The sequence below is a fragment of the Sceloporus occidentalis genome, unplaced genomic scaffold (assembly GCF_023333645.1).
Source record: "Sceloporus occidentalis isolate IW3139 unplaced genomic scaffold, rSceOcc1.0.p SCAF_6, whole genome shotgun sequence".
NCBI lineage: Eukaryota > Metazoa > Chordata > Lepidosauria > Squamata > Phrynosomatidae > Sceloporus > Sceloporus occidentalis.
Window position 1 is genome coordinate 104,985,934 of NW_028316986.1, and position 19,631 is coordinate 105,005,564.

The following is a 19,631-nucleotide window of genomic DNA, read 5'->3' on the forward strand; positions in this document are numbered from 1 at the left end:
ATAAATGAATTTCGTGTTTCGACTTGGATCCCATCTCCATGATATCTCATTGCATACATGCAAATATTCCAAGATTTGAAGAAAAAAAATCTGAAATCCAAAACACTTCTCATCTCAAGCCCCTCAGATAAGAGGGACTCAGTCTGTATACATTTTATTTTTAGAGTGTTTTAATATATTGGTTACACTTATTTAATGTTTCTGTTTATATAATTAGTCCAAAACTAGCAAAACTATGACAGGCTGCTGCCTGCAGATATCCTGCCCTATAGATGCAGATTTTGCCCATGTCTGGAGGGCATGGAGAGGCCTTCTTTTTGTTCTCTCCCAACAGAAGGGAAGGAGTACAGGGGGAGAGGTGTTGGGCCCACAGACCTATCTATGCCTTAGAGCACTAGTCCCCACACGGTGCCCTTTAAGAGATTTTGGACTTCAGCTCCCAGAAGCCTCAGCCATGTTGGCCAATAGTCTGGGACTCTGGGAGCTGAAGTCCAAAATGCCTTAAAGAGATCAGTTTGGGGATCACTGCCTCTGACAGAGAAGGTTAAATGGCTCACAAAATTGCAGATCCCATAATTCCATAGCATGGAGCCAGGGCAGTTGGAGTGGGATCAAACTGTAGTGTTTGTGAGGCCCTTTTAGCCTTCTCTGTCAGCAAGAGCTCTGGTGCCACAATAAACTACAACTCCCAGTATCCCCTAGCCCTGAGCCGGAGCAGTTCAAGCGGTCTCAAAGTGGATTATGTCTGCAGGGGGTTTTGGAGCTGTGCCTGAAAAGCAGGTGGCCATGCTTGGCTGGCCATGAGAAAGCAGCAAAGGGGAGCCCTCCTTCCCTTCCAAAGCCACAGCCCCTGGCACCCCAGATGCCACCCCAGGCCTCTTGCCACCTGAGGCAGAAGCCTCCAAACCAAGCCAGGAGAAGGGAGCCCCAAGGAAAGGCTCCGCCCCGAGAGTCCATCTTTGCCTTGGCCCTTGGCTGGGTTCACCTTCAGCGAGAAGAAGGAAGCATCTGCGTCGCCTGGCAGAAAGGTACTGGTCTCTCCTCCTCTAAGCTGCATCCGCACTGCAGAAACAATCCGGTTCGACCCCACTTTAATTGACCCATGGCTCCTTGCTCCTTCTGGGGTGGGGAGGAGGAGGAGGAGGAGGAGGAGGTCTCTCCAGCCAGCCATCATTTCCCCACTTTCTTCTTCTTCTTCTTCTTCTTATGGAGAGGGGCTACAGTCTTGCCTTGCAAACAGTAGCCAATGGATTGGGTTGCAGCAGCAGCCTGGATCCTGCTGTGGGAATCTTCTACAGAGGCGCCTCTGGCTGAAAGGAGGAGGACCCACTTTGAGGCTGCTTGAACCGCCCTGGCTCAGTGCTGGGAATCCTGGGAATTGGAGTCTTTAATGTGGCACCAGAGCTCTTCCTGACAGAGAAGGCTCAATGCCCCACACAACAGACAGTTCCCCAGGATTCCCTAGCACTGAGCCAGGGCAGTGAGTGATTTATTTATTATCATCATCATTATTTCTGCGCTGTGGGTGCAGGGCTCTGAAAGGTTCTGCTGCAACAAACTACAAAGCCCAGAATTCCATAGCATAGAACCATGGCAGTTAAAGTGGTGCCGAACCGGATGATTTCTGCAGTGTGGATGCAGCCTCTTCAGTGTGGCACCCATGGCTTTCAAAGGCACCTCAAACTCACAGACAGTGCAACCCAGGAGCCATACATAGGCACCTGACTGGATTTGGCTACCAAAGATTTTAATAATAATAATAATTATTATTATTATTATTATATAGCAACATCCACATCCATTGTCCAGTAAAACATAACTATTCAATAATATACAATATTAAAATACAGTAACCCCCCCCCCCACACACACACAACATGTAAAATAAAATAAAAATACAGTACATATAATTGGATATAGGAAAGATATACAGTCAGCCCTCTGTATCCACAGATGCTTTATCCATGGATTCAACTCTCCATAGTTTGAAAATATATTCCAAAAATCAAACTTTGATTTTGCTGTTTTATATCAGAGAGATCATTTCACTGTCAAACATTAGTCCAAAATTCCAAAAGTTTTAGAAAACAAAAAAAGTTTTCAATTTGGATTTAAAAACAGCAAGGAATGGAGCAATCCGCAAGTTGACTTGACAGGCATAAGGGACAGCAAGAGAAAAAGGACAAAGCTCAGCCAAGGAGGAGGAAACCTTTGGTTGGGAAGCCTTAGCTGTTTAGCTCCAGCCCTTCACACCTTTGAAGTACTTTGTTGAAAATGTTGGTATTTTCTTCTTGAGAACAGAAAGGATTATTTCCCAAGCTTATTTCCCAATGTTTGTGAAGAACTTTGCAGGGGGAAATTCAGAAAAGCAAGAATTGTGTCCTTTAAAAGCACTTTGTTGTTGTTGCTGTGTGCCTTCAAGTTGTTTCAGGCTTATGGTGACCCTAAAGTGACTATATTACAGGATTTTCTGGGGCTGAGACTTTGGAGATTTTCACATGTGGATGGGATAGGGACAGGACCACTCCTCCATCCTTATCCTGTCTTTAACCCATCTGTGACTCCAGTGGCATGAAAGGCTTTCAGATCATAGCTCCGATCCCGTCATTAACCTGTCATTAAAGTTGCATTGCTTTAACGTGAACTTCCAATTAAAGCCAATGTTGCTTTAATGACAGAATAATGACGAGATCTGTGCGGCTTTATCTGAAAGCCTGTCACATAATCACCGCCATTCGATTTTGGACAGGATAAGCGCGAATCCTGTCTGAAAGTCCTTCCCACGATTACACGGGAAGGACGGGAACATGACAGGACAGGGCGGGTTGTCCCTTGTCTGCTAATCTTCTTTGTGACTCGCCTAAGATCATCCAGTGGCCTTCCATGAGGGAATGAGAATTCCAACCTTTATTTCCAGAGTCATAGTCCAACTCTATGGACTATGAACCACTACAATGCTGAGTCAGGAGCACTTTGTGGACTGGGATCTATTTAGTTACACCCTAAAGCTCAAAGTGATTTGGAGATTGGGTACTCTAAAACTGAACAAGTAGCTGCACACCTGGAGAGAATGATTTCTCCCCAGCCATAATTTTTCCAATATTTTATTCTTGTATTGGAGTGAGTCACTTTCCAGAAGAATAGTTATGCTAATATCTTGCATTGCAAACAGTAAACATTTCTTGTGTCACAGATTTATTACAGTGGAATCTTATAGACACATCTATGGAAGCTTATGATGCAATAAAGCTTTTACAGCACAGTCCTATATGTCTCTACTGGGAGGTCTCATTGAAGCCAGTGTTCTTGGGGAAGTGTGTACAGGATAAAGGCTCCAGGTTTATTTTTTAGTTTCATAAATATATTATTCACATATATATCCCACCTTTTCTTCTGTGAGCTGAAGGAGGCATGCCTGGCTCTTTTATTTCTCCCTGTTTCCTCACAACCACCCTGTAAGGTAGGTCAGGCTGAGCAAGGGTGACTGGCTTAAGATCACATTAGTGAGTTTCATCCCAGTTCAGCATTCTTAAATTCACAACACTGGCTAAATTCACATTGTGGAATGAGGGAGTCTTAGGCAGCCTGCTTTGGATTTGGACATAATGTTAAACCAACCTCTGGTGCAGAAGGTTTTGTACCCTGCAGGCTGCTTGAAATCTGCAAATGTAGTGGTTTTCGAATTGTAGGGCAGTGCAGGACTCCTCAGGGGGGCTCAAGAGTTGCCCAAGGGAAGGCAGAAAACTTGAAGGCCCTGATCCCCCCTCCTCTTCTGCTTCCCAAGTTTTTTTGGTCCTAGAGGGGAATGGAAAGGCAAGGAGGGTGCTTGAAGCCTCTGTCTGAGGGAGGAGAAGGAAGAGGAAGAGAGCTATTTCCCTATAAAACGCTGAAATGTGTATATACATTAATGTGAGGCTGAAAATGTACACACTAAACAAGCAAAATAATAGTGTCAAGGAAGGAGATGGCAACATCTGCATGTAGATCTAAAGGGGGTCACAAGGGTAAAAAGTTTGAGAACCACTGTGCAAGGGGATCCAGTTCAGCTTTTAGGGAGATTACCGCATGAGGAGCTAGTGATGTAGTTGAAGTGGAATTGCAGCTTATGATTCTCCTTTTCACACGATGTCATCAATCATCCACTTCTGATCTGTTGCTGATCTCTTGTTATATCATTATTATCACACAATTTCTCATTAACAAGAGGTACCTATCAGTGCAAAATTGCACAATAATAGTGGTTTAACAATGGACCAGCAATGGATGAGTGACAACATCATGCGAAAAGGAGAGGAATCATAGGTTGTAATTCCACTTCAGTTCCAGCACTAGCATCTCATGTGGTAATCTCCTAGGATTCCCATTGGTGCCAAACTTTCATCTCAAGTGTGCTGTAGCCCTTTCTTACAAGGGACAAACAGAAGCTGGTGTTCTTTTCCCAGAAATATATTTGAGAAATGATCAACCAAATTCTACATGCCCAGTGCAAAGTTCTATTTTCTTTTTAAAAAAAACAAATAAACATTTTCTTGCCTTGCTTGAAAATAAAACTTTGAAGGCAGTGAGTTCAAAATCCAGAGTTTTAAACAGGGTACAAAGGACACTCTTAATTCATTGCAAAGAGTTCAGAGCCACAGCCATGTTAAGTCTGGAATATCAGTATGCAAAAAGATCTTGTAGCACCTTCATACTCTGAAAGGTGCTACACGATCCTTTTGCATACTTATTCCAAAGAGGCCTTTTTGATTATTGAAATGCATCCGCCATGAATGATTAATGACATCTTGTTGGTGAATTACAATGGTGTTAATCTGAACTTATTGCCATCACAATTCACTTTTTGGTGGTTTTGTTCTAACCGTGCAATGACAAAAATTCCTGCAAACTAACCTTATAAGCCAAGCACACCCACAACATTTCTATTTTCATGTTGTTGAAGAGCAGCGGGATGAGTAGGGACACTCTTTTTCTGTAGCTGGATGTGCTGTAAGAACCTCATCTGCAAGGACCTCCCAAGGAGCACTTGGAGGTCCTTACAGATGCTTGTTGAAATGTGGCTAGAATATTTTGTAAATGTTGTTTCATAAAACAAACAAACAAACCTATGACTATTAAATTTAAGGAACCCAATCATTACTGTATATTATTTTAGATAAAATAATATGCATGTATTTATGTGCTTTCTCATTTTTCCCCTTTGTATAGTTTGAGTGTAAGACTATGGCTTTGGAGATGAGAATTCAAATCCCTGCTGAGTCATGAAACCCACTGGATAACCATGGGCAAGTCACACTCTCTCAGGCTCAGAGGATGGCAAGGGCAAACCCCCTCTGAAGAAACTTGACAAGAAACCTCTGTGATAGGTTTGCTTTGGGGTCATCATAAGTCAGAAACAACTTGAAGGCACACAACAACAAATCTAATAAATTACATTTGTAAGGCTGGATCTACACTTGAGAGGTCCTTTTGCACTACAGCACCTTCCCTTTAGCCATTTCCCCATAATGCTACCAACATATGACTGGTCAAGGATACTGATGGAAATTAAAAAGGCCACTGGTTGGTGCCACCTGTGCTTATGGCAGAAGGCAGGGCATATGTCAACACCAGTGAGTCCTGAGAGCCTAGTAGCAGCTTCTAGGACTATTGGATGCTTACACCAGGATTGGGCAATTATGGATTCAGCTTTCAGTCTGGAAAGGCCCATAGAGTGAAACACGTGGGTGCAATTTCCTCATGCTGATCCCCTCAATTTCATCAGGATGGCCCATGGGCAGGCCCACTCTGCCACCATCTAGATGGGCTGGCCTTCAAATCCTGTCATCTAGACTTCGCCCAGCATGGCCAATAACTGTGCTATCTGTGGTTGGGAGGGGTTTTTATTTTTTTGTTTTGTATTGATTATTACATCTGTATGCCAGTTTTCTCCCAGAAGAGACCCAAGGCAGCTCACAGATAAAAACATTTTTAAAAAAAAATTACAATAAAATTTAAAACTGTCAGGATTATCTAAAAACAGTATAAAATTACATTAAATTATGCAAAAGCTAAAAGGCATAACTAAAATACACATAGTCTGCAAAACCACCATGGCATGATTATACATTGTGCCTGCTCCATACGCGGGATTGCTATCTATGGCTTTAAGCTAACATGGATGACAAGCCCTGGATGTTACAATAGCTCATGCGGCCATTGAAATGAAAAAGACTTGAGGTCCCATGTTTTTTGCTATATGCCAGGTGTGTGTGTGTGTGTCCAGAACGGACCTCCTGTGTATACAAAGGGCCCACAGTATGTCGAATGCTTGTAGCCCAAAACAATTAAAAGGCACCAGACTAGGCAAGCTGATCTGTGGTTTAAGAAGTCCTCCAAATCTTTTTCTGCTGGCATTATTCCCCCCCCCCCCCCCTTTTAACATGAAACAACAGATGTTTAAAAACAGGTTAAATGATATAAGGAATCTTACATTTGTCTCTGGATGTTTCTTTTCTTGCATGATCCCACTCTGACCTCTGACTTACTGTAGAACATGGCCAAGGCAAAGATTGCTGTCATTGGTGCTGGACTTATTGGTCTTTCCACTGCAGTGTGCATTTCAGACTCTATTTCAGACTGCAGTGTGACTGTCATTGCTGACAGATTTACTCCCAACACAACAAGTGATGTTGCTGCTGGGATGCTTATTCCACATATTTACCCAGGTGAGTGAAGCGCCCATTCCAAAGTGCAAACCATGAAGATATGTAATTTTTAAGTTTTCATTTTTACCACATAACCTTCAAAGTTGTTTTATAAATGTCATTTTCAGGATTAATGCTATGACAAGTGAAAACAGGAAGGCATCCTGAATAACAAAACTAGAAAGCAGTTGTGTTTGATTTGTGATAGGGAGGCTGTAGTGTTCAAGTCTAGAAGCCTCTCTAAGTGTCATAAGGCAGCTGTATGTGATACAATCACTGCCTGGGTGTTCACCAGTGTATTCCCAATGCATTTGTGCAATGTGGCAACATATTTATTTATTTATTTATTTATTTATTTATTTAAAAGATTTATAGCTCACCTTTCTCCCACGATGGGATTCAAGGTGGGTTCTAATAATTTAAAAAGACACATGTAAAAACATTAATTACAAAAGTTAAAAAATAATTAAATACTATTAATATTAAAATATAAAATCAAAACAGATAGTTATTGCATGTTAATTGCATAGATGAGCATAAGGCAATCTTAGGCCTGTGTATGCCTTTTTAAAATTCACTGCAAAGACTGATGTCCCTACCTCCTTTTACAATGACCAAAATCACCACCACGACTTACTTTAGAGTCACTGAAGCCCCCTCACCCCCGCTGTGGGCATTTCTTGCCTATTGGAAAATACGGTTGAGGCTGGGAAAAGTGTTGGTCTGTGTCCCTGTAGTCAGACACAAAATGATTACACCATCCACCAAGACCTCCTGGGAACTGCAGTAATAATAATTAATTTTATTTATATTTCCCACCTCTCCCTGCGGATCGAGGCGGGATTACAGTAGACCTCAGCAGATAAAGTAACCATTTCACATCTGGGACAGGGACATAGGGACATAGCCAGAGACTTCTCTAATCCCCTCTGCTCTCCATCAGGGATGGAATTGTCATGGGAGGTGCGTCAATGGCTCTATAGTAAATCCAGGGGGAAGTGAAAGACCAGTTATAGCATAGTTATACATGTGGAAGTACTACATTACACCAGGCCATATGGGATTCCTGTTTCTGAGTCTAGATTTTGTAGATATTTTGCCACATTGATAGAATCTCCATCTAGTTACTGAGGGATTAATAGAATCTGTTTCTGCACATGTTCAATATGAGAAATAATTGCAGAGGAAAGGAGGAATTAACCAAGTTTGCTGCCCCTCCTTTTTCTTCCAGTGTGGTATCTCTGCTGTATGCATGAAAGACAGAGACTTTTCTATTTATAGAAGGGCTAATCTGGATCCAGCTCAGTAATTATGAGACAATCAGGATGCAGCCCAGTATAGTCAAGAATTGTATGTATCTATTCATATGGGGATTGCTGTTATTTTGGGTTTTTATATTTTCATGTGAATTCTGGACTTTACAAACCCTGTTCTCTTTCCACTTGATGTGTACGTTGTTTCTTCTGTACAGGGACACCTGTTCATCAACAGAAGCAATGGTTTAGGGAGACCTTTGATTACCTGTCAGCAATCTGTAATTCCCCGGAGGCTTCAGAGGCTGGGATTCATTTGAGATCTGGGTGAGAAGGAATTTTCCATAGGCAAATCTGGATTATAATGGCTAGGACCCTAGAAACAGTTCCAGAAATGGGGGCCCTGTGTGAATATGTGTCAGCTATTCTAAGATCAGTGTATATGTTAACAAAGAAACAATAAATTGCAAACTTCAGTAGACAACAGCATAAAATTTTCATGTGCAAATACATTTTGATCATGCAACCTGAGCAAGATCAACAGCTTGATCCCATGCATTGTTTTATACAACTGCTCAAGTAACACACAAAATATTGATCATAACGGAAACAATATAGGAATCAGAAAAATGGCCAAGAAAGAAGCAACACCTTTTCTCTTCAATACTGGGCCCCTAACCAGTGGGTCTGGAGCTGTCGCACCAACTGAACCACTAATAATTTCACCTGTGTGAAGTTCCCATTATTTCTACTGCAAGTCAAGCCATAGGCAAGCACATTTTCTAAGCCATAATCTGAAAGCATATGAGCATCACCAAAGTTTGGGTATTATTATTATTATTATATTTTATTTATATAGCGCTGTAGATTTACACAGCGCTGTACATACAGACAATAAAATCAATAATACAAGGTAGAATTAGCGCTCGAACAGACAGGCCAAAACAAAGCTGCTTCGGGTCACCCCAGAGGCACGCCGTCCAAATGACACATGCATCTCAAGAAGCCAGAAGCCACGCCAAAGCAGCACTCCAGTCCTTAGGACTGGAGCGTGGCTTTGGCGTGGCCTCCGGCCTCCCAGGACGCATGCATCACTCAAACAGCACACCTCCAAAGTGACTCGAAGCAGCTCCACTTTGGCCCGTCTGTTCAGGCCCTTAGATAAAATAAGGAGGCAATAGATTTTCTCTTCACGAAGCTCAACGTTCCCAGATCCTCCAACCTTTCCATCATTTTTGTTCTTCACAACTCTCATCAATTGCCTTTTGTGGTTTATAACTCCTAGAATCCCACATAAACATTGGCCATTGGGAGTTGTCATCCAAAAAGGTAACATTTCTAAGCTATGACCTTGCTGAAGTAATGTAAGATCAAGCTGGGAATTGCTGGCTTTCCAGATGTTTGGGACATAAGCCCAGCCAGTATGAACAAGGATAAGTGGCTGAGGAAATTCAAAACATTTAGGAGGGACAAAGTCTGACTTCTCCTCATCATTGTCCTTGTTTGGGTTGGAGCTGTTTGTGGTAACCTTCCGTATCCCACCTTGAGTTCTACAGAAGAAAGGCAGGCTATGAAGAAGCCAAAAAAACACATTTACTGGCATTCTGTATTGCAGTTGCAGATTTGTAACCTAGAGTTACAAATTTGTAACTGCTCTGTATTCAGTTCTGTTACATATTCAGTATTGCATGATCATAAATGCCCCTGGACACTCACCTTAAACTCCAGGGACATGCTCTGAGAGATGGGGGTCTGTGGAACAGTCAAATTTAGAATGAATCAGCCAGCCCTTCCCACCCTCTGGCTGTGACATCCATCACTCTGAGTGGCTCCCTGGAGTTTAAAGTGGGTTTGGGGGGATTGATTCTTTAGGTCATTCATAGCTATGAATGTGATACAGGATCTCTGCCAATACCAATAGATGTAAATTGCACAAATTTATTTATGCAAAGTATCTTAAAAGACATAGGACATATGCTGTGATTCATGTTTCCCATCTGTGCAGTTTTCTTCTTGTCAGGCTGGTACACGTTATAATGCCATATTAATACATCTATTCTAAGATGTGCTAAGAAATAGAATATAGCAGTACACATACCCATCATGTAGGAATCATAGGCTCCAGGCTACTTTTGAAAGCTTTCGAGGCCTCTGTAGCATGTATGGAGCTAAATGCAAATACAAGCTGCCCCATTCTCTTTGTAGTAAGAAGATTTTCTATGCAGTTAATATGGGCTAATTTGTAGAATTTCCTATGAGTTTATTTTTTGAGCTTCTAAAACTGATTTTTTTAATTCAATCTTCTGTGTTTAACCTTAACATTTGTTGTCATTGTATATTCAAACTTCAGTAAATAGGCAGTGCTTCATATGTTATATTTTAAGAGGTGCCCATACAATCTTTTACAAATACCCTTAAAATTGCTGTGAATGGATAAGGTAACTGAATATATATCACAATGCTGCATAGTGTATGATTTTTAAATCAGTTTTATAATGTTTTAATGTGTTAAATGTGTTTAAATTGGTTTATAGCTTTTTGTAAATGTTTTTAATTTGTTGTAGGGAAAGCTGCCTTGATTCCTGTTCTGGGAAAAAGGTGGCATATAAATAAAGCAAATAAAATAAAATAAAACAAAAATATTCTCTTCTATGTCTATGAGGTGGCAGATTTTTAAAACTGTTCCTGATGAGAAGATGCCATTCTGGTCTGATGTGGTTCTAGGATTTCGCTCAATGACTGAAAGAGAGATGAAGAAATTTCCACAACACAAATTTGGTCAAGCCTTCACTACGCTAAAATGTGATTGCCCACAATATTTGATCTGGCTAGAGAAAAGGTATGATTTTTAAAAAAATTAGTTGTTTTTAAAATTGAAATGTAGCAGCACAATTAGAGGGGCTTATAATCCAAAACATTTGGTACATACTGAATGTAACCTCTCCCATCCCCAACACATTTTGATTTATTTTCATGAAATTATAAGTCCCTTAAAATGATCTTCCACCTCCCAGTATCCCAGTTTTAAGATGCCCAAAACCCTTAATGTGTACATCTATTAAAATATGGCACTTTGCTATAAAGGTAACTATATATATTAGAAGGTTGCATGATTGCTAATTCTGTTATAAGTGTATTTGTCAAGTCATACCTTTTTTCCAACAAACTGTTCTGCTAAAAATTAATTGTAGGAGATCCTAAGCATCCTTACAGAACTATAATAACTAGAGTTCCATTTGAGGGAAGTCAGGGAAGACTCTTGAGGGAAATCAGGGCAGTTAAAGGAATCCTGTTATGTATTTGCTATGTTGGCAACACCAGTGCTTTGAGGAAGCGCACAAGTAGGACGTGAGAGTAGTAAACTTCTTCCCTCTGCTCTTCCCCACCAACTGGCATTCAAAGGTGTAAGCTAATGGTTTCCCTTTGATGTGATTGTCTAGGGGCAGTGCTCATCTCCATTACTAAGCCAAAGAGCCAGCATTGTCAAAGACAACTCTGCGGTCATGTGGCCAGCATGATTGCACAGAACAATGTTACCTTCCCACAAAAGTGGTACCTATTTATCTACTTGTACTTTTACATACTTTCAAACTGCTAAGCTGGCAGAAGCCAGAACTAGTAACAGGAGCTCACTCCGTCACACTATACTTGGGTCTTGAACTGCCAATTTGCCAACCTTGTGGTTGTCAGAGTTGGCATTTTAACCACTAAGCCATCTGATACTGGAAGATGTATGTAAGGCAGAATGCAGTAGCAAAACTGTGATGGTGAAATGGCAGAATCCTGTGTCGTCCTAACTGTGTGCTCCAAACTGGATAGGAGACCCTCCAGCACTGTTTTGGGTGTGGAGTGGAGGGCTGTATTTGGGAGGGGAACGTAATGAATGATAATTATAGAAGTGCTGCCTGCTGAATTTTGGATTTAACTGATAGCTATTGTAATGAGCAGGCAGTGATAATCTCATCTTCTATAAATTTGTCCCCCACCATTCAGTTTTGTTGGATAATGCTGGTTCACACATCAGTGAGAAACATCTTAGTGCTCAGAAGCAGAGTGTGATGTAGATGGCAATCCTCTTGGTTCATAATCACCAGCATCTGTTATTCAGAGATACAGTAACATCTTCACAGGAAGATTCAATTTGGCTCTTGGGGTGAATAGTCATTCCTGGACTTTATTTCCTCTCCAAACTCCTCTAATCCATGTTTTAAAGTCATTGAAGCTAATGTGAATTAAATATTGTTTCCTTTTCTGGCTCCTAATACATAAGGACATCTTTCCATTTTTCAGTCAAGAACAATGTAAGGTTCAAAATGTTAACAAAGGCTGTCTTCCTATTAGTGATTCACAATGGCACTAACTTGTACCACCATAGATCTTTTTGGTCATTTTGGAAGGCAGAATTCTCTACCAACTTTGTGCAATGACCAAAATCTCCCACCCCCACTTTTAGGTGTAGGAGCCCCCCTCCTCCTGCTGTGGTCATTTAGTGACCAGTGGAGAGCAAGGATAATTGGAGAACCATTTGTCTCAGTGCAGAACAATGATGAGCTAGTTTGTTTTCTGCTGCTCCAGAGACCCTGATCCAGAGCAATGGATGCAAGCTCCAGGAAAAGAGATTCCACCTCAACATTAGTGGAATCTCCTTCCTTAGAGGTCTTTAAGCAGAGGCTGGATGGCCATTTGTCAGGGATGCTTTGATTGAGATTTCCTGCATGGCAGAGGGTTGGACTGGATGGCCTTTGTGGTCTCTTCCAACTCTATGATTCTATATTGTTTACTGAGAGCTCCAGAAGTCTCAGCAGATGGCATTATTCTGCATCTAGCTATAGGGACATAGCCAGATATGTCTGTGATGCCCTGCCTCTTCTCCATTGGCCACCAAATGGCTATCCAGTATAGGCTGCAACAGCTAAAAGGTGAGCCCTGGAGGGAGTGAGGGGAGACACATACTTTAATTCCATCTTTGGTACTTTTCCACTATGTCTCTTTGATGCAGAATCTTAACCAAAGTGTTTGCTTGTAATCAAATTCTACTGCTATTTTGTCCCCATGTTAGATGATGGGCTAACATGTCTTGTTTTACAGTAACTCCATGTTGAGTGCTCCTTATTTTTCCAGCACTATTGACTGACCTATGAGCTATCTCATGGGGGAAGCTGGCTCTGTCATGTTTCATTTCTTAAACAATACTGAAAGTGGTTCCGTGTAACACTAAATTGCAGAATCCATTTAGTACATGTCAGACAGGCTTCTGAATAGAATCCTACACTGCCCCTCATTTCTGTTATACAAGCTTGTAATTTCCCAAAGGAATGCCCTGATCCTTGGAGTGACACACTGGAAGAAAAGCCAATTCAGAGGATGCAGTTTACCTGATAGGCTTGCTTGGAGATGGGATCCAAGCAAGTGAAGTAAATGATTAAGATTTCTTCCACTGAGTGGTTCAGGAGGACATGTCTATTTAATGTGTAATATATTCTGAACGCAAGTGCCCTGAGTGCTGTTTATGGCATTTCATCAAAAGACCCAAAAAGGGAATACTTGGAGTGTGTATTGAACCCTGGTGGCGCAGTGGTTAAATACCTGTACTGCAACCATTATTATTATTATTATTATTATTATTATTATTATTATTATTTTTATTTATTTATTTATTTCTAAAGCGCTGTAATTATACACAGCGCCGTACAAAGTCGCTGTACAAACCACTCACTCAAAACCATATGGTTGTGAGTTCAAGATCAGGAAAAGGGCTCAAGCTTGACTCAGGCTTGCATCCTTCCAAGGTCGCTAAAATGAGTACCCAGACTGTTGGGGGCAAATTAGCTTACAGTTGTAAACTGCTTAGACACTGCTCAGGCGGTATGAAGCGGTATATAAATGAAACTTGTTTGTTTGTTTGTTTGTTTTGCATCTGACCAGGACCAATGGGCAACATCTGGTGGCAGTAAGAATTTTGATAGGAATAAAAGGTTTCTGCTTTCTGAGAGTCACAATCTGTAACATTTTTTGAACCCTGAGCATTACACTAGTGCAGCAATGTGCAGCAATGAGAATTCTTTTAGCCTGGTTAGCAACAGTCATGTTGGCAAATGTATCAATGTAGTATAGGACAAATTGTGGCACAGAATTGGTGCTTGTAATGACATGGCAAGTTGCATAACATCTGAATCCAATACATTACTACTGTTACGTTACCGTGTAGTAAATCTGACAAAGTGCCTGATGCATATTGGTGAGTGATGTGCATCTGTGTGCCATGCACACCACTGCACAGTGATAATCAGTGTGTAATGCACAGTGCACATGACACACTGATGCACATTGCACAATGATGTGCATTGTGTACTGGTCCCAAGGTGCACCAGGCATTCTTGTTGATGTCCCGTTATGCATCTTTACAATCCAGTAAAGGAGTTTCTCTGTGTCAAGTCCAGTAACCCCTTAGTTCAGAAATCCAGGCTTCAGTGGTAAAAACTCAGAAAACTTTTATACAGCAATTAGAGATATCTATCGGAGACATTTGTTGTCAGGAATAACAAGCAAGTGCTTGCAAGGAATAACTGAAACACACACAGTTCAGATCTTTGGCATATTTCCTTCTTCTTTGTTACAACAGCAAAACATTATTTTCTTTCCCTTATCTCATGGAGCCTCCATTCTTCACCCACTGCAGAAGTTCCCAACCTTGGATGTTCTTGAAGCAGCCTCAACTGCCTTCTATATTTTCATTAACTACTAAGAAATGTGGCCAACAGTTGTTTAGTAATTATCGTATCACTATATATCCCATCATTTACCCACAGTACTGTATAACATGTTAAATGCACAGCAAATAACAAGCAAGTCAAGTTATGCCCCCCCCCCCTTTAGTTAACACTACAAACCATGGGAGGCAAGCAGAAAGATTCAGCTTCTGACATTCTTCTACATACCAAGGTATACTTAAAGTTACACAATGTAACAGGATTCCGGCAATTATTTGCAACATCTCTAGTCTCTCTTTCAAAACACGGTATTTCCTAGAAGGTTTACATAATTTTAATCAGACAGTGAAAATTCAGAATTTAAAACTCTGGGACAACTCAGATCTAAAACTCCAAAATGTAAATAGGAATATCAGACCTGGATTTCTGTGTTGCAGGCAGCTAAAGTTGTTTGCGTTATCTTTTCCTTGTGGCTAAACTATCCATTATCTGATTTCATATGAACAGTAGAATTCTTGAAGACACCAGAGGGTCATTTTGAAAAATAACAACGAAGGCACCTGCTGGTAGGAAATGAGCATGCACTGAGCATGTATTGCACAGATGAATGTTGAGATTTTAGCATAAAGTGATGGGAATGGAAATGTCCACCAAGTGAAGAAAGGGGCCCTTGCAACTTGAGATTGCCATGTGATGCACAGTCACAGAAGACTAGAAACCACTGGTTGAGAGGTATAATAAGTGTGTGCATATGTAAATAGTTTGAGGGCTTTGCTATTTTCTGTTCTGCAAAGATGTTGAGAGATACCAGTCTCCTTTAATGTTCTGTTCTGTCTCTAGTATTATTTGGTGTATACACTTAGACTCTTGGAGAGTTTGATACACAGGCTTGGATGTCATCAGTATCCTCATATGTGCAAATTCATGCTTTAAGTACCAGGTATGGAATCTGAGAATTACTTTGATTATACCCAGTGTGGTGATGGCATTGTTTTTACTGCTATTTTTCTTCTTTGGTAATCAAACTCATACCAGCAATTAGTTGTGAAAATTCTCCTCATTTCCAAATGTACCTTGCAAAATTGTAGGGTTGTGGGTGCTGCTGTTCTGGAAACAGAAACCTAAAGTTCCCATTTGAAACACAGAACAAATTGCATGATTATTGGAATTCTGGCCCCGACATTCTAACAACAATAGATGGAATGAGAAGTGCTATAATTTGGTGGCACACCTTACTTGCTGAGTGGAGGGTGTACCTGATAGTGAAAGGGGATAGAATATTCCCAATCTGTGCCCTGTATACATGTGCTTCCTTTTTGGGGGATGTCTTGGAGACACCCAGATCTATTCTGATTGGAGCATTTTTTGTGGTGGTATTATTTAAGCAAAGTGTCTTTCCTTTTTCCCCCCATTTATTTTATTTTTTCTGGTGCAAAAATCACATTGAAAGAAAAACTACAAGAAGAGGAATTAAAAAGAATAAACCAAGGGATAATAAACTGAAAATATAGCAGGAAAGGACTATCAATGCATAAACATCTACCAAAGTATCCTCAGAAGTGTCCACACAGAGTTGATCTTCATATACTATACCTTCAAATTTTGAATGAGTAGTGAGGTTCTCAGTCCTTTGTATTACAAAGAGCGGGAATAACTCCAACACAATTTCCCTAAAATGCATGCTCCTTCTGTCTGGGGTTTCTGAATGGCATCTGAGATCTAGTTTGTATTCTTTGTCTAGTTTTCCTAGCAGCTGCACAATTTCAACATGCTGGACATTCTCTGATGCTTTTGTCCCCATGTAATAATTGTCCAAGTAGAGAATTCATGTGAACAGGTCGTTGCCACATTTTTCACCTCTGGCATTTTGTTCACAGGCTGAAAGAAAATGGAGGCCAGGTGCAAGCTAGAAAAATAGAAGACCTGTGGGAACTGCATGCCAGCTATGACATTGTAGTGAACTGTTCAGGCATTGGCTCCAGGAAGCTTATAGGAGACCTAGAGATATACCCCACCAGAGGCCAAGTTCTCAAGGTTCGTGCTCCTTGGGTCACACACTTCATTCGTGATGGGGACGGACTAACATACATCTATCCAGGGATACACAATGTAACGTTAGGTGGTACGAGGCAAAAAGACGACTGGAACCTGTCTCTGGAACCCAGTACCAGCAAGGACATATTTAGACGGTGTTGTGCTCTTGAGCCATCACTTCGGACAGTTCAGGATGTCCAGGTGAAGGTGGGCCTGAGGCCATCGAGGTCTGCTGTGAGAGTACAGAAAGAGACACTGGTCCATGGCAATAAGAAGCTGTTGGTGGTCCACAATTATGGGCATGGTGGTGGTGGCTTTTCAGTGCACCAGGGCACAGCCAAAGAGGCAACTCGGCTGGTGAAAGAGTGCATTGAAGCACTGCAGAAGATCAGGTATAAGGCAAAGCTATAAGCCATAGGATGAAAATGTTCTCACTGTCTTAGTAATTGGTAATACTGTTTTATTAGAATAGCTTTACCCAACACTGTGTCCTCCAAATATGTTGGACAACAACTTTCGCCAACCCCAGCCTGCATAGCCAGTGGTCATGAAGGGTGGGATCTGTAGTCCAAAACATCTTGAAAATCTTAGGTTGAGGAAAGCTAGGATAGATGATTTCTACTGAAATGTTCTTAATTTAATGGTTTCCTAGGGAATATTATAACTCTTACTATCAATGACTCCATAATGTATAAACCTATAATGCAGAATCCTTACTTTCTCTGTGTGCTATGCAAAGAAGAGGTTTCAGCCTAGTTCAGTCTGTAAAACAAGTTTTATTATATGGGCAGAATGATCATAATATTTTGATCACCATTAGTCAAAACCATCTCAATACATGATGTACTGTTTGACAAGTTAGAATCTATTAAAGAAATGTTCCTAATCACATAATGCTTTGTGCAACAAATAATGTTGCTTTAAAATTAATTTAATTTATTGGGCAACATTTTTTTGTGCTTTACTTCAGAATAAGAAAAGTGATCGAGGTTGGAATGTACCTTTTCCATATTTTTGAAGAGCGATTTCCTCCACGCGCAAATGGACTCTAGAAAGCTGATCTATCAAAAATATTAAAAGTACTAAATAAAGCAAATTTGATTAGTGGATGAAAGCTATTTCAGTTAACACAACAATTCCATAAATTTGCATGCATATTTCCTTGTTTAGACACATACATCTTTGAGCCATTTTTGGCAGAGTTGTTCCTAAATGTTTTATAATGGACCATATCCAGTAGTTGTTGTGAAGAAGACCACTGCACCCTCATTGTGCTTTTGGCAAGGAAACTAGTTGAGACTGGGTTGCAAAGCTTCTGTGGGACAATGCAGGACTTCTCTTTGATTCTCAAGCCATTGGGTGCCATAACAAGGAAGCAGGATCCCTGAACCAGGTGAGACTGTGAAGAAGACATATGGCTTTCCTTCTGTGCTAGAAGGATTGCCTGTCCCTGTTGACTACTAGACTATAGTGGCCAGGGCAAGCAACTGCCAGTGGTGGTGACAGCTATAGGTTCTTGGGCCATGCCTTCACATCTACAGCACACCTCTCAAAACATCTCTGGACAATTCACTACACTGGGTGGGGGAGCTGGGTTTAGGATGGGCCTTTGTCTGTAAAGTGAATTGGAAGACAACTAGGTAGTGTAGGGGTATTTTAAGTCAGAACATTTGAAAATAAGTTCAGAATAAATTGAGGGCTGGAAGCCCGGGGCTTGCCTTTTTCCCACACTTGGATTAGAGTGTCAGACTAGGAGAGGGGAGATGGAAATTCAAATCCTCAATCAGCCAGGAAGATCAGGGTAACTTTGAGCCAGACACTAGTTCTCAGCATAATCTACTACACAAGATTGTTGTAAGAAAGTGTGTGTGTGGGGGGGGGGGGGGGAAGAATTACATACAGTGGTAGGATCACAGACTGAATTCTTGGGGGGAAATATAATATATAAATCTAACAAATAAATAATAATGTTTGAATTCACCCTCTTCCTTTGATCTGTGTTTTTCTTCCATAGAGTTATTTTACGTATGTTTTCTCCAGAGCTTTTTGTTTTAGACTACAACACCTTGAATTACCCAGGCAGCATGGTCAGTGATCATTATGACTGAGACATACTGAGAATTTCAGGCCAAAAAAGCAACTTTCCCAAGCTGTTTTAGTATTTAATAATTTAATTCTATTTTAAAGTATCACTTTTGTATGTTTTTGATTGTACTGTTTTTTAATATTGTAAGTCACTCTGAGTGATCTTTCCCAAGGCTGATATTGATCATATTCCTGTGAAATATAATAGAATTTGTTTTCTGCAGTACGTATTTCTTTTGTGTACTTTGTTTATTTGTGTACCACTAGGGTGCAGTATTGTCTCAGTCACTTGTTTGAATCCAATGCAGGAAGTACATGCTTGGTATGGGAATAAGGGTTTCTCTTGCAGGGCTTTTTTGTTCTTCAAAGCCAGGACCCTGTGTAAGTTGGAAATGACTTGATGATGCACAACAGCAGATATGCATATCAATGCCAAAGGCACATTGGTGTGCATCATGCCCTAATGTACATGATGCACTGTCATGTATTGAACACTGAGCATGTGTATTAATGTGCATTGTACACTGATGCACATTATGCTTTTGCTGGTATTATTATTGTATACCTTTGCTGGTATTATGCTCTTGCTGTTACACACTTTCACAGTTCAGTGAAAGGATTTCTTAGCACCTTCACAAATAGATATTTGTAAAATTATAGAGCCAATGTGGCATAGTGGTTTGTGTTTTAGACTACAAGTCTGGAAATTAGGGTTCACTTCCAAGCTCAGCCATGAAACCCAATGGGTGACCTTGGGCAAGTAACATGCTCTCAGTCTCAAGGCAATGGCAAACCTCCTTTGAACAAATCTCACCAAGAAAACCCCATGACAGATTTGCCTTAGGGTCGCCAGACGTCGTAAACTA

The 19,631-nt window shown here is 40.8% G+C and overlaps 1 protein-coding gene and 1 long non-coding RNA gene across 3 annotated transcripts in view; one reads left to right on the forward strand and one right to left on the reverse strand.

Annotated features, from left to right (window-relative positions):
- Window positions 1–6,569, reverse strand: part of LOC149311219 (uncharacterized) — a 28,424-nt gene extending 21,855 nt beyond the window's left edge. For both annotated transcript variants that reach the window (XR_016281761.1, XR_016281760.1), the window contains exon 1: window positions 6,470–6,569. This is a non-coding gene — a long non-coding RNA (uncharacterized LOC149311219). The remainder of the gene's footprint in view (window positions 1–6,469) is intronic.
- On the forward strand, window positions 704–18,592 carry DDO (D-aspartate oxidase). The gene is made up of 5 exons (XM_089530580.1): window positions 704–1,028; window positions 6,530–6,704; window positions 8,155–8,263; window positions 10,599–10,775; window positions 16,524–18,592. Exons 2-5 carry the CDS (start codon window positions 6,533–6,535, stop codon window positions 17,089–17,091), a joined length of 1,026 nt encoding a protein of 341 aa, XP_089386706.1. The 5' UTR covers window positions 704–1,028; window positions 6,530–6,532; the 3' UTR covers window positions 17,092–18,592.
- Window positions 18,593–19,631: the final 1,039 nt, after the last annotated feature.

Bases quoted from the DNA above. Each gene is read 5' to 3' on its own strand.
- DDO (XM_089530580.1), top strand. From the start codon at position 6,533: ATGGCCAAGGCAAAGATTGCTGTCATTGGTGCTGGACTTATTGGTCTT. The intron at 6,705-8,154 runs GTGAGTGAAGCG...TCTTCTGTACAG, and splicing joins TATTCCACATATTTACCCAG to GGACACCTGTTCATCAACAG. The intron at 8,264-10,598 runs GTGAGAAGGAAT...TATGTCTATGAG, and splicing joins GGGATTCATTTGAGATCTGG to GTGGCAGATTTTTAAAACTG.